General features: G+C 37.2%; 1 protein-coding gene across 1 annotated transcript in view; it reads left to right on the forward strand.

Moving 5' to 3' along the window:
* The window catches only part of prkcg (protein kinase C, gamma), a 29,368-nt gene extending 15,135 nt beyond the window's left edge, over positions 1-14,233 (forward strand). The window contains exons 8-16 of the mRNA XM_067393369.1: positions 169-351; positions 4,993-5,166; positions 8,796-8,887; positions 9,020-9,082; positions 9,178-9,316; positions 11,087-11,167; positions 11,269-11,376; positions 11,563-11,703; positions 13,488-14,233. Coding sequence (XP_067249470.1) covers positions 169-351; positions 4,993-5,166; positions 8,796-8,887; positions 9,020-9,082; positions 9,178-9,316; positions 11,087-11,167; positions 11,269-11,376; positions 11,563-11,703; positions 13,488-13,649 — 1,143 coding nt within the window. The 3' untranslated portion in view covers positions 13,650-14,233. The remainder of the gene's footprint in view (positions 1-168; positions 352-4,992; positions 5,167-8,795; positions 8,888-9,019; positions 9,083-9,177; positions 9,317-11,086; positions 11,168-11,268; positions 11,377-11,562; positions 11,704-13,487) is intronic.
* Positions 14,234-14,394: the final 161 nt, after the last annotated feature.

The raw sequence follows: 14,394 nt of genomic DNA on the forward strand, positions 1-14,394 counted from the left end.
AAAACAGATTCTGTAGATGTCATCTAACCAACTTCTCCAAGTCTTCTTCAGTGAGAACCATAATTGTCACTTTCATAACACACCCACAGGAGGGCAGTATATGTCTATATTGAAACAAACTATTTTTCTCTCTTTCTCTCTCTCATCCTGTGTTTCTCTTTTCTGAAGGTACCAGATGCTGCTATCCCACCCTCTATTCCTCCTGCTACGGTTACCGTGACAACGCCTGTTCCTACTGTGACCCCGGCTGCTCTGAGTCCGACTCCCACTGTACTGCACACGGGCAAAGGCCAAGTTGGACTGCACGATTTCAACTTCCTCATGGTTCTGGGCAAAGGGAGTTTTGGCAAGGTATTTGAAATTACAGTGGGGTCCAAAAGGCCACAATGAAAATGTGGGATTTGAAATCTGGAAATAAACAAAGTTTCAAGATTTTGAAAAATGGGAAACAAAGAAATGCTATGATGTAAAATGAAAAGTGTATGCTGCCACTATAGCAAATGAACACCAAATACTAATTCATGTTCGTTTTTCAGTTCAACTTTTAACTCAAGGATTTTGGACCCCGTTGTATGTATAATAAATGGTTGTATTTCTTTTTTGGTTGTCAAAGGACCAGAAATCTTTCAAGCAAACTCTCTAGACTCAGACTCAGACAGCACTCCCACAAACCGCCCACTCCGTTCACTAACCGTCTGATGCACCAAAATGGCAAGCGATGACTATAATCAACAAGTTTCAGTCTGTCTGGGTTGTTTTGGGTCGTTGTCCAAGAGTAATGACAGAGTTTTTTTGTTAAATTGGTTTATCTGTAAACAAATTATGTTTACAAGGTACTAAGTTGAAACAATTAATGTTTTTAAAGGTAGGGAAGGCAATTTTCAGAGAGGCTAGCAATTGCGAACTAGCTTTGAAAGCATAAGGATCCCACCCTCGCTTCAGAGCGCTGTCCAAAGCCACGCCTCCTCCAAAACACATGAATGCACACAGCCACAGCAGAGCAGAGTCTGCAAAGCATATTAGTGGTAGATCAGGTACAAAATTGGCCTCAAGCTGTTGTACCCCTAAAGGTTCAATTGTTGGACATTTTCTCTGACAGTGTTCTACTGGTCACATATCTTCACGCAATATGAATTTGCTGGACAGAGTTCACCAAACGAAATCTGAAACTACTTTGCATGAGTTTGCATTTCCGGTTTCATTAGAACAAAAAGTATAGTGTCACCGCCCCTTGAGCGTAGATAAATACATTTGACACATGCCCGCTTATGGCCCCTTCTTTTTAAGCTCTCAAATCACTTGCACATTTGCTGTTGTCCACAGACACAAAAACAGGCCTGAAGTACAATTTGAAAGGCCATGTGTTCGGCTGTCAAAACTAAAGTATACTTACATTTTTCTGTATACGGTTATGCGTGTAGTGCACGTGACATAAAACGCATAAAACACTCCACTTTTAGACATGCACTCGTGAACTTCCCTAAGCACTTCCCTTCGGGTGAATCCCTGCCGCCATTTTGAAGTGCGTTCCACTTCGTGAAGTGGACAAAGGAAAGTTTATATGGATAGACCTTAGCTCCCTCAATTTTGACCGTACTTCATATCTACACTTCAGGCAGCTCCATATACCACAATGCAACACGATTGTGACGTCACTGCATATCGCGTTTAATTTACCCTACCACAAACAACTCTATGATAGATTAATTATTTTAATTATTAATTATTAACCCAACACACATATATACATGCAGAATGCTGCATTAAACAGTTTCGTAATGCGAGAAAATGTAAATAATAAATCAGCTCCATAGCAGATTTCAAGTGATCAAGGGCTTAGGAAGTTTCAGTTCAGCACATTGCAAGGGTTCCGCCAGTAGTGTGCACTCATGCAACATAAGCAATGATGTACATCCAAGTCAACGAGACTGAGGGAAGTTAGCCAGGGAAGGGCATATAAAAAACGAACTGGAACGCAGCCTCTGTATGCTCAGTTCGCACATGCAATTTTTTTGCGCTAATTAGTTTGTCCTCAAGGTGGCAGCACTGGCCCGGCCCATAGTTTCGGTTTTGAAAATAAAACGGAAGAGACAGCAACCACAAACTACTGGAGATGGCAACCACAATAGAGTACCCCAGGGATGACGGGTTTTTGTAGGCCAACCTAGAAGTTAGCGGCGCACGGGTTCCCTCGATGGAAAGCCTATGCATTTTCCCATAGACTTTTGGAAAATCGCAGAAAATAAGCTCTGTGTTTAACAAAGGGTTATGACACTTACACATTTTGTCTATCAAGATAATCTTTACAAGTCAACACAACATTTATAGATTTTGAAGCCTAAATAAAGTAGTCAGATATAAAAAGCTAACAGTAGGCTATATACGGACTACAGCACACCATGGTCGCGGATCAATGTCGTCACCACTAAGCTTCCTCCAACTTTATTTGGAAAACAACTTTATTTATAAACATGCTCGCTGATTATGATCTGTGCTGTTATGAATACATTTCCACTTTTTCATGAGAAATGCTGTCCAAATGTCCCGTTTTTAATGATGACGTCTAAAGTCCCCGCCAAAGGAAGTAGTGTCAGGGTTCTGTCACTTCAGTCTTGTTTATTTCTTGGTTTTGTGACAGAGCTCTGACACTCCCGTTCTTGTCGTGTTTTTGTGTGAGCGTACAGTCTTGAGTGTTCTCGGGGCTGTGCGCTCTCTTGTCCTTGTCTGCGTGCCTTGTTTCATGTTGGGAGCGTGGCGTTCGGATCCCGGCACTCGTGTCTAGTTTGGTTTCGGTTTCGTGTCGGGATTCGGACACTCGCGCTCCCAGTCCTGTCTTTGTTGTGAGCGCACGGTTTGTGTGTACCTTCACTTGCCGTGCGCTCTTGTCTCATGTTTTGTGTAGCACGCGGTGATTTCCACCTGCCGCGTGCTTTCATGTTGTGTTTTTGTCTTGTGTTGTGTAGCACGCAGTCTGTACGCAGGGCTGCGTGCTTCCATGTTGTCTTGTTTTGTGTGAACACGTGGCTTATGAGTTTTCATAGTCACTTGTTCATGTCTCGTATTGTGTAAGCATATGGCTTGTGATTTGTCTTCATTGGCCATGTGCTTGTGTCTTTGTTTTGTTTGGTGTGAGCACATGGCTTGTCATGTGTTTCTTTGTGCCATGTGCTCTCATGTCTATTGTCTTGACCCCGTCCACCTTGTTTTAAGACACAGTAAAAGTTTTAAAAATCGCAAGTGGGTTATAACTAGTGTGTTTTATGTCATAGATCAAAACGTGAAAGTATTTAGAGGCTTTGTTAACCACAGACCTTATTTCAGGCGATTTAGCAAAAAACCCATAGACTTTACGGCGTTGGAACCGGAAATCCTAAAATGCTAACTCGCTTCCGGGTTTTGCCTACAAAAATGCGTCATTTCTGAGGCACTATATAGACAGCTGCATTGACAAGAGCCTGTGTGAGGCAATTAAGAGATAACCAGCAACTCTGGTTTAAATGAATACAAAGACATTTTCTCTCTTCTGGAGAGAAATAGTGCAAACACTGGATAAGAATGAAGCTTTTTAGCACGTTTCAAGCGACTTTGTTCCAAATGTCATATACTTTGAAAGGCTTTAGCTGTAAAAACTAAAGTTTTGTGCATCAAAACTGAAGTATACTTTGGGCTCCAGTCTAAGTAAGTGGTTTTGGGACAGAATCGGCTTTTTATGCGGAAGACCAGATTTTTATGCGGAAAGTCAGGTTACGTGAGACTGCACTCACCCATCAACAAACACTTCTACTTCTATGTTCTCTGTAGATGCAATAAGGAGTGTGAAGGGTACGGCGTCCTTGGAACTGAATTAGGCCCTTGTCTCATTCGTTCCTGGGCTGCTCCTGCTAATTCAGGCAGAAGGGGAAACGTTAGCTTTTCTGGTCCCAGCTGCAAAGGAGGGGGCTGATTTCCCTATCTAAAATTTGCAGCTGTGGCTCTGCCTCACTTCCTCGAGGAAGCAAAAGCTCTAACTCAAAGCCCAGTGAGATTCGTACCTCATTCACCTTAAAATACCTGTAGATACATAGGCACATGGTCATTTCTGTGTTCGGCCAATCCCGTTAAGTGATAAATAAAGTGCGATTTGTGAGAAAAACCTGGTGGGGTTGCGTGTTCACAAGCAACCCAGGGGATGTTGGAATATTTCAGAGCGAATGCCTTGTTTTGGTCGAACAAAGCACGGTTCCTCTGTCTGTGCTGAACATAATCTAAATTCTGTTGCCGTGTGTCAGTGCAGAGCACACAAGTGAAGGACTCTGAGCTGTCTGATCCCTGAGGAAGAATGACATGGGAGTGTGTGTGTGTGTGTGTGTGTGTGTGTGTGTGTGTGTGTGTGTGTGTGTGTGTGTGTGTGTGTGTGTGTGTGTGAGTGTGTGTGTGTGTGTGTGCATTTTGCACTCTTTTGTTTGAGCGTGTGGAGGAATGTTTGTTTGCCCTTGTGGTTGTGCTCATTTATATTAAAATTGTTTAGAGTAGATGATGTGTACGTGTGTTTCTGCTCTGCATACACATGTGCGTACACTTATGTGTGTGTGTGTGCTCACAAGATATTTGGTTATATAAGAGGCCAGGGTTATACTCAGTAGACAGCACATCCTCCAGGGCGCAGAACTGTGCTAAAGAAAGGATAAAAACGAGAGAAGAGATTAAAGAGAAGCGCAGAGGAGAAAAACCTGGGACCCAAAGATAGAAAAATGACACAAAGCATGGGGAAAAAGACATGAAGAGAACAGGATCATACGAGTAAATGAAATGAAAGAATTTCTGTTAATTTTTTTGTTTGATTTGAGGTAATGTTCCCTTATGCATGTTAAACTCACTTTGAATGATGTTTTCTGCAGTCATTTTGTGTTTGCTTAATTGAGTTGCTGCTGGAGGAATGTGTGCTGAGATGATGAACTCTTAATTATTAATGTTCAAGATGTGTTAACGTGAGGTTTCCTTGTGATCCCGCAGGTCCTGTTGGCAGAGGAGAGGGGCAGTGAGCGCTTGTTTGCGGTGAAGGTGTTGAAGAAAGATGTGCTGTTTCAGGATGAGGACACGGAGAGCGCCATGGTGGAGAGAAGAGTGCTGGGCCTCGCTGGGCGACCTCACTTCCTGACAACCCTCTACTGCGCCTTTCAGACTGAGGTCTGTGTGTTCATCGGTGTGTGTGAGAGCTTGTGTGAATGGTTAATGATTTATAGAAAGTGGGAGCCTGGGAATGAGGTTTATACATTCATATGCATGCACATTTGTAAATTATGAAATATATATGGGCTGAAATGTCATTCGTCCCTTAGTGATGGAACAGATGTGCTTTTCACCTTCAGGGCGATTTTTAAATGACTTTTTTTGGCCTTGCACAGCTGGAACATGAGTACTGACATTTTGTGGGTCCTTCATGTCCACATGTGGCCTCCCAGGGCAACGACTAGCTATTTTTAAAGATGAATGCAGTAATTTTTTGTTTGTTTTGTGCTGGTTGATAGTATACTGACACCTAGTGGAGCGGATGCACCACCATCACACTGAAGTTTTCAGGTACTGATGCCATTCTGCATGTGAAAGTGTCTAATAACAGGGGAGTTACCAAGATAAAGCAAAGCATGACATTCACTGCATTTTGGAATTTCCGTAATTAAGATATTCCTTGCAAAAAGCGTTCACGTCCTTATAAAACTCTGAATTACAATTTGTAAACCGCAACATCATGTGGAAACATTCAAAATGGTGGTGGCTTCAGCAGTAAAATGTAGTTAAGTTGTTGCCACATAATATTTCTGTTTAATTATTACTATAATTGACATTATTGTTAATGTGTTAATAATGCAAGATTCATCTGAAAATAAACAGAAGACATACAATACAGTTTTATGTTACCACCGATTTAGTTAAATTGTGGTTTTGTCTATTGATTACTCTATTGATAGTGTTGCCGTAAAAATGTATAATTCTGAGTCCGAGAACATGAACATCCACAAGTAGAATGTATGTGTTGTCATCTGGTAACTACAATAATTACATGTCGTGAGCACGTCTAAATATTCAACTGGTCATGTGACTCAAAATGGCCGCCCCATGAGTCCACCCACTCCATGTAAAAGAAATGGCTTTTATTTGGCTTTTGATATGCCTGTTTTCTTCCCCACATGTGAGTGTTCATCTTTTTAAATATTCTTCAAAAGTACTATTTATTTCTTTATGTGCAAAATGTTTTTTTTATGGGGAAAAAAATTACTGCACCTTGAGTTTCCTACAGCAGATTAATGATTGTGTTATCTATGGACTAAAGCTGTTTAATCATAGTAAAAATGAATGCGTCGTGGTTACTATTCTTCTTTTACCTCATTAAATGGTTGTTTGCATTGGCCTAGATAGGCACCAAAATATTACATTAATTTGCCCTGAACAAGGCTCTTAGCAGTCCTGAGAGGGATAGGAGTAACAAGAACAGATTGTTGTTACAATTTTGACTAACAGTGTTTATAAAACGTCAGCATGAACAATGGATGAACAAAATAGCAGAAGCTATTGACAATGTATTAATTATATTCTTGGAATGCTGTCATGTGAGTCCTAAACTGGCAACCCGGAACAACCTGCATAATAAAAGGTGATTCGTTGATCATTTTGCCACAATTCACTTTGACATGATAAATAATTTTTCTAGCTAATGAATCTGGAGAGCCTTTTTGCAATGTTAGTTGTCTCATTTTGCTTTGAAAAATGACTTTTCATAGTGCTAATTGTCTGACCTCTTTCAGCAGACACGTATTGCAAAGTGGCAATCAGCCTAATGAAATACATTGGCAGCTGCTGTACTGAAAGAGAGAAAAAGAGGAGTGAGTGTGTGTGTGTGTGTGTTTATGTCCGGCTTTAATGGTTTGTGAAGGTTTGAATTACTCTTGGTAAATCACTTGTTTTTTCTCCCGTCGATTGAATTTGTAACAAACACTCAATGTGACTGTTTAGTAATGACCTCTTTGTGTATTTAAACTGTGTCTCATTGTATCAAGTACATGAAATAGAAAAATAGAGTCAAAGCAATCAGTTGCCCAGTGGAAAAATGCAGCATCCCACTGATCAGAAGTTCAAGTCCTACAGACAGCAGATGCTGGAGTCAGATGCCTCTGTAGATAAAGTGGGCTGTTATCTTGTCTTGGCTGTAGGTGACAAATACTGAAGCAAAAGAGAAAACTTGCTGGTCTTACAACTTACAACAGAGTTTGTGTAATTCAGGGTGTGTTAAGTGCAATTAGTATTATTTATTTTTTTATGTTTTTGAAAGAAGTCTCTTATACTCACCAAGTCTGCATTTATTTGATCAACAATACAGTAAAACAGTAATACTGTGAAATGTTATTAGAATTTAATGTTTTTTTCCATAATAATATTTTTTTAAATGTAATTTATTCCTGTGATGGTAAAGCTGAATCTTCAGCATCTTAAAAGGTTAGTTCACCCAAAAATGAAAATTCTGTCATTACTTACTCACCCTCATGTCGTTCCACACCTGTAAGACCTTTGTTCATCTTCAGAACATAAATTAAGATATTTTTCAACTTTCAGTTACCCAAAAAGCTACTAAAGACTTATTTAAAACAGTTCATGTGACTACAGTGGTTCAACCTTAATGTTATGAAGTGACGAGAATACTTTTGTGTGCCAAAAAAACAAAATAACGACTTTATTCAACAATATCTAGTGATGGGCGATTTCAAAACACTGCTTCATGAAGCTTTACGAATCTTTTGTTTTGAATCAGTGATTCAAAGCACATATCAAACTGCCACAGTCATGCCCCCCAGTGTTGAACTATTGAAATTTCGAAATGCTTTGATGTAACAAACCCTTGTTTACTGAAATCACGTGACTTTGGCAGTTTGATACACTGATTCGAAACAAAAGATTCGTAAAGCTTCGAAACTTCATGAAGCTGTGTTTTGAAATCACCCATCACTAGATATTGTTGAAAAGTCGTTATTTTGTTTTGTTTTTTGGCACACAAAAAGTATTCTTGTCACTTTATAATATTAAGGTTGAACCACTGTAGTCACATGAACTGTTTTAAATACATCTTTAGTAGCTTTCTGGGCATCTGAAAGTGTTAATTATCTTGCTGACAATGCAAGCATCACTGAGCCATCGAATTTTATCAAAAATATCTTAATTTGTGTTCTGTAGATGAACAAAGGTCTTTTTGGTGTGGAACGACATGAAGGGTGAGTAATTAATGACAGAATTTTCATTTTTGGGTGAACTAACCCTTTTAAGTGTCACATGATCCTCCAGAAATAATTCTAATATGCTGATTTGGTGCTCAAGTAACATTTCTTATTATTATCAATGTTGAAAACAGTTGTGCTGCATGTGTGTGTGTATATATAATCAGGTACACTTGTTTCGCTGATTTCATCAGCCTTTCATAAGCTAGAAAGAAAGTTTTGTTTATTCTTTCTAATGCTTTAAGTTCAACTAAATGTAAAAACGACATATTTTTACCAGATACTTTAATTTTCACACTTAATGTAAATACATTTTCACTAAATTATGATATTATATTAGTCATTGTGTGATCACAAGGTCTTAATTGTGTTCATATTCATGTATTTATTATCTTTTAATTTGACTGATTGCTAATCTGCTGTGGCATTTGCTGCATTATTTACTTGTATAGCATGAGAACAAGTGAATTGATTGATGATTCATTTTTAGTTCCTATTAGTATTATGAAGCTGCATATCTGCTGATTATTAATAATCAGTTTTGTGTTGTAGGATCGTCTGTATTACGTCATGGAATATGTGAATGGTGGTGATCTTATGTTTCACATCCAAATTGTTGGCAAGTTTAAAGAACCACATGCAGCGTGAGTTTTTATCTTAATCCTGCTTGCTTTTTCTCTGTTTATTCTGTCTCTATATTCAGCTGTTCAGCATCATTCTGTCATTCTGCAGAATGTGTGTTTAATGGAGTTAATGAGAGATTTTCATGTTGGCAGGTTCTATGCAGCTGAGATAGCGGTGGGTCTGTTCTTCCTGCACAACAAAGGCATCATATACAGGTACGAGACATGTTGAGAATCTCTTTACACAAGCGCACCATATGTTACAGTCGTTTAATATTCTCTCGCTTTCTCTTTCTCTCTCTGATCCGCAGAGATCTAAAGCTGGACAATGTCCTGTTGGACAGTGAGGGACACATAAAGATCGCAGACTTTGGGATGTGTAGGGAAGGCATGATGGAAGGGGACACCACTCGCACCTTCTGTGGCACACCCGATTACATCGCACCTGAGGTTTCCCTTTGTCCGTCTCCATCTTTCTCCTGTCGTCTGATTCATCTTCTCTTCTTCATGACCTTGGCTCTGTTTACATTAACACTCAGTGGATGTGCGCAGTCAGCACATGTCTGCCTGTATGTGTGCTTTTGTGTGTCTCTGTGTGTGATTTCATTTAGGTTCACTGCGGTGTTAACTACACGGCGACATGATGGACATCCCACTCGAGTGATGTATGTGCTAAATCGTTAATGTTTGTGTTTTGCTGTTTGATGTAAAGGCGATAAGTGAGAATGTGGGTCTACCGAAGTCCAGTATGCGTCAGTACTGTATGAACCCAGCAGTTAAACTGGCTCACATTGATCATATTATGTAAAAAAGAAAAAAAAGAAAAAGCCATTGATCTTTGTGTCCCTGTCATTTTGAAAAGATGCAATATGTGTCCCTGCAGGCAAGGAAATTAATCTCTCTTTCTCACGCTGTGACACACACTCATGGCTGACACAGAGACACTAGCATATTTATTGTGTAATTATCTTTAATATGATTTTCATGAGCTTATCTGCACATTGAGAGGCCTGTATTAGCAACTCTGTAAGGGGGATATTTCTAATTGATATGATTTTGAGAATATAACATTATGGATTTATGAAGCATTTAGCAGGAATGGCCAAACTTCAGAATTTATGTTTTGGCTCTTTTTCAACTTATAAGTTCAACTGGTCATGTTCCACAGGATGTTGAATTGGAATTTTAATTGCAATGATGGGAAGTAGAATTTACTGAATTGCAATTCAAAAAAATTCAACACAATCAGACAACAGAGGAACAAAATTACCAGAACTTACCTAGCGCGTTTCCATCTTGCCATCCTGCTTTTTTGTTTGGCTCCATTTTAAAGAGTATTCTGTCAAGTATCATTTATTAAATGTGTAATATTAAAATTATGTATAATAAAATACTTACACTACCATTCAAAAGTTTGGGGTTGTGGCGATTTTTAAATGTTTTTGGAAGAAGACTCTGATGCTCATTAACACTCACACACAAAAAAATGGTAGTATTGTGAAATATTATTATGATTTATTACTATTTTAGTATATTTTAAAATGTAATTTATTCCTGAGATGTCAAAGCTGAATTTTCAGCATCATTACTCCAATCTTCAGTGTCACATGATCCTTCAGAAATCATTTAATATGCTGATTTAGTGATTTCTTATTATTATCATCAATACTGAAGTTGTGCTGCTTAATATTTTTGTGGAAACCATGATGCAGTTTTTCAGGTTTGTTGGATGAATAGAACATTCAAAACAGCTTTTATTTAAAATATATAAATCTTTTGTAACATTTTAAATGTCTTTATTGTCACGTTTGATCAATTTAATGAATCCTTACTGAATAAAAGTATTCATTTCTTTCCAAAAAAAAAAAAAAAGTTACTGACTCCCAACCTTTTGAATTGTAGTGTAGTTTCATTTTATTAATTTCAAAAAATTATACATTTTAATGATATTACATATTTTAGATAAATATAAATTTAGAATACAAATATAAATTTGATCACATTTTAATATCATCTAATGTTTTGAGAAATACCACATATAATTTGTACAAGATGGCATGTTCATTGGTAATTCATACTACACTTATACAGTTATATACTGAATCTCATTTTAATTCAAATGCGAATTCTACATCAGCTGTTTGAGTTCAGCTGGAATTCAAAAGCCATTCTCAATTAACATTTTGATAAATCTAGACTAAAAAATTGTATTGTTTTCAGATTGTGGCTTATCAGCCGTATGGCAAAGCAGTGGACTGGTGGTCATATGGAGTCCTCCTTTATGAGATGCTGGCTGGGCAGGTAATTCTTCATCCTCTTCTTCCTTGAGCTTTAATTTTGTCCTTTCCTCAATAGATCTTCATCCCCAGCACCCTCTCCCTCTGTCTCACTCTTTTCATCAGCCTCCTTTTGATGGCATAGATGAGGAGGAGCTGTTTCAGTCCATCATGGAACAGAGCGTTTCATATCCTAAGAGTCTCTCTCGGGAGGCTGTGGCCATCTGCAAAGGGGTAATCTACTTCCTGTTCTTTCATCTCTGCTGCCTACGTACTTGGCTCACAGTGCACGCAAAGAACAATCTATTCCATCTTTAATTCTAATGTTACCTCCAAAAAATGTGACTTCAATTAGACAACAAGTGTATTTCCATCCTTTTTGTTTTTCTTACTTAAATTCTCCATCTGTTTCTCCCCCAGCTCCTCACCAAGAACCCTGCTAAGCGTCTGGGTGGAGGAGAGGATGCAGAGAGAGAGCTGCGGGAGCATCCTTTTTTCCGCTGGATAGACTGGGACCGGCTGGAGAGACTGGAGATACAGCCTCCCTTCAAACCCAGAAGTGTCAGTATCAACTATCGCAACACTTGTCTCTGTGTGTGGGTCAGGGTTTGCCCCATAAATGTCCCCACAAAAACTTATGGGCTAATAAACATGCTAAATTATGTCCTAATGAATATGGAAAAATGCAAAAAGCTTTTTGTGATGGTCAGGTTTAGGGGTAGAAATCCTTAGCTAAATAAAAACAATACAGGTTAGATGTTAGAAAAAACAAATGTGTACATGGGTTCGATTTCTATTTCCATTATCTAAGGTTATCAAAACTTCACTTTGGAGGGATTTATGGGGATTTATTCATAAATTAAGGATGGATGGATGGATGGATGCACACTATAAAAAATCCATAAAAATAGGGCACAATGTACTGTATTAATTTGACAGAATTTTCTGTAGTTAATTTTTACAGGTGTTTTACCTGTATTTTGAACATCATTGTGTTGTGTTTTAGGGTTAACATAAATGTCTGTAAAATTACTGGATAATGTCCTGTTAATTTTTCGTCAGTACATTATCTGTTTTTTGTTTGTTTGTTTGTTTGTTTGTTTACAGTGTGGATGGATGGATTATTTTTTTAGCTGAAAATGTTTTCTTTAGTGGAATAATTTTACTATATATATATATATATATATATATATATATATATATATATATATATATATATATATATATATATATAGCTATGGAAAAAATTAAGAGACCACTCCAAGTTCAGAAATCAATGTTAAGTGGTCTCTTAATTTTTTCCATAGCTGTATATATATATATCATTGTGTTGTGATTTAGGGTTAACGTGAATGTCTGTAAAATTACTGGATAATGTCCTGTTAATTTTCTGCCAGTACATTATCTGTTTTTTTTTTGTTTGTTTGTTTGTTTGTTTACAGTGTGGATGGATGGATTATTTTTTTAGCTGAAAATGTTTTCTTTAGTGGAATAATTTTACTATATATATATATATATATATATATATATATATATATATATATATATATATATATATATATATATATATATATATATATATATATATATATATATATATATATATAGCTATGGAAAAAATTAAGAGACCACTCCAAGTTCAGAAATCAATGTTAAGTGGTCTCTTAATTTTTTCCATAGCTGTATATATATATATATATATATATATATATATATATATATATATATATATATATATATATATATATTAGTAATTTGTATATATTTTATATATTTATTATATATTTTATATATTTATCTATTATATACATCTATATATTTTTATAGAATTTGCTTGTCTGTAGTCATTATAATTAAAATATTAACCATAATTCATTAATTATAAGAAACAATAGAAGTTGTGCGATGTCCTAATTTTCTTAAAAAGTTTATGTAATTGTGTATGTGTGCCAGTTTATTTTTGCTATTTTAAACCAGTAACCATATAACTGGAAATGTATTAATGTGCTCTGCCTGCTCTACCTTATTATTTTCAGCATGCATCTGTGTATGTGTGCTTTCATATTTACTAGTGTTATGAAGATGGCAGAACCAAAATAAGCCTGACCCTCATTGCCTGTAGCTCTTTGCCCATATTACTCATGCTAATCTATGTGGTTATTATTATGCTGTGTGAATGTATGTGAGCACAGCAAATAAGTGGAAGTGCTCTGAGTTCACAGCACTGGACTAACCGTCAGCAGCATCCACTCAATCTGCTTTATATTTAATAGATACAAACTTAACCCAATTGATTTTGTGTGTGTGTGTGTGTGTGTGTGTGTGTCTGTGTTTCATTCTCACAGGGAGGCAAAAAAGGAGAGAACTTTGATAAGTTTTTCACATCCGCCCCCTCTGCCCTCACGCCCTCTGACCCGGATGTTCTCGCTGCCATAAGTCAAGAGGAATTCCAAGGCTTCTCCTACATAAACCCGGAATTTCCGCCCTCACCCCTCACAGCTGTCTGAGAAAACCTTAATCGATCCTCACCGACCATCTTGTGACTTTTTACTGCTCCTGTTCATGATTTAAACTACAGTTACCAAAAAAATCATTGTGTAATCTGGCTTTAGCTTGCTTACAATAGGAGTCTGTCTCAATTAGACCAAACATTACCTTCTAAAACAACACTACACTGATTTTAATGATCTTTACAGTAAAAAAAAAAACTAAGCATTAATAATATTTAGCCAGTCCACTCTGAGAGCATCAGCCTGAATTATTTAAGGGTCATGCATTCATGCCATTATCTCATTGGACAATAGGATCTTATTGGATATCCTTTTGGATGCTACTAGTAGTTGCCATGACCTAATTATAACTGACTGCACCATAGAAACCAGCATGAACATGATTTCCCCCATGTTTTAAAGTTCACTTCAAGCTGATTATTTAATCTCCGATCAAACTCAGTCTTTGTGTGAGATCCTGTTTGCTCTGGTTTGGTTTAGTTAACCAAATAAGTGTAGACAAGTGAGCAAACACTGGTCATCCTTTTAGCATCTGACAATTGGTATAGAAGCTCAGTATTATGATTTAGAAGTCACACACATCACAGCTAGATGCAAAAAAATTATTAATGCTTCAGCATATAAACTACTTGTTTGTGACATGAATGTTACTGTATATGTAGATGCATCAGAATTCAATCCAAATATGATTCTATACAGATTATAAATGTTGGCATCATCTTAGTATTTTACAAAAATAAGT

The sequence above is a fragment of the Chanodichthys erythropterus genome, chromosome 2 (genome assembly GCF_024489055.1).
Source record: "Chanodichthys erythropterus isolate Z2021 chromosome 2, ASM2448905v1, whole genome shotgun sequence".
NCBI lineage: Eukaryota > Metazoa > Chordata > Actinopteri > Cypriniformes > Xenocyprididae > Chanodichthys > Chanodichthys erythropterus.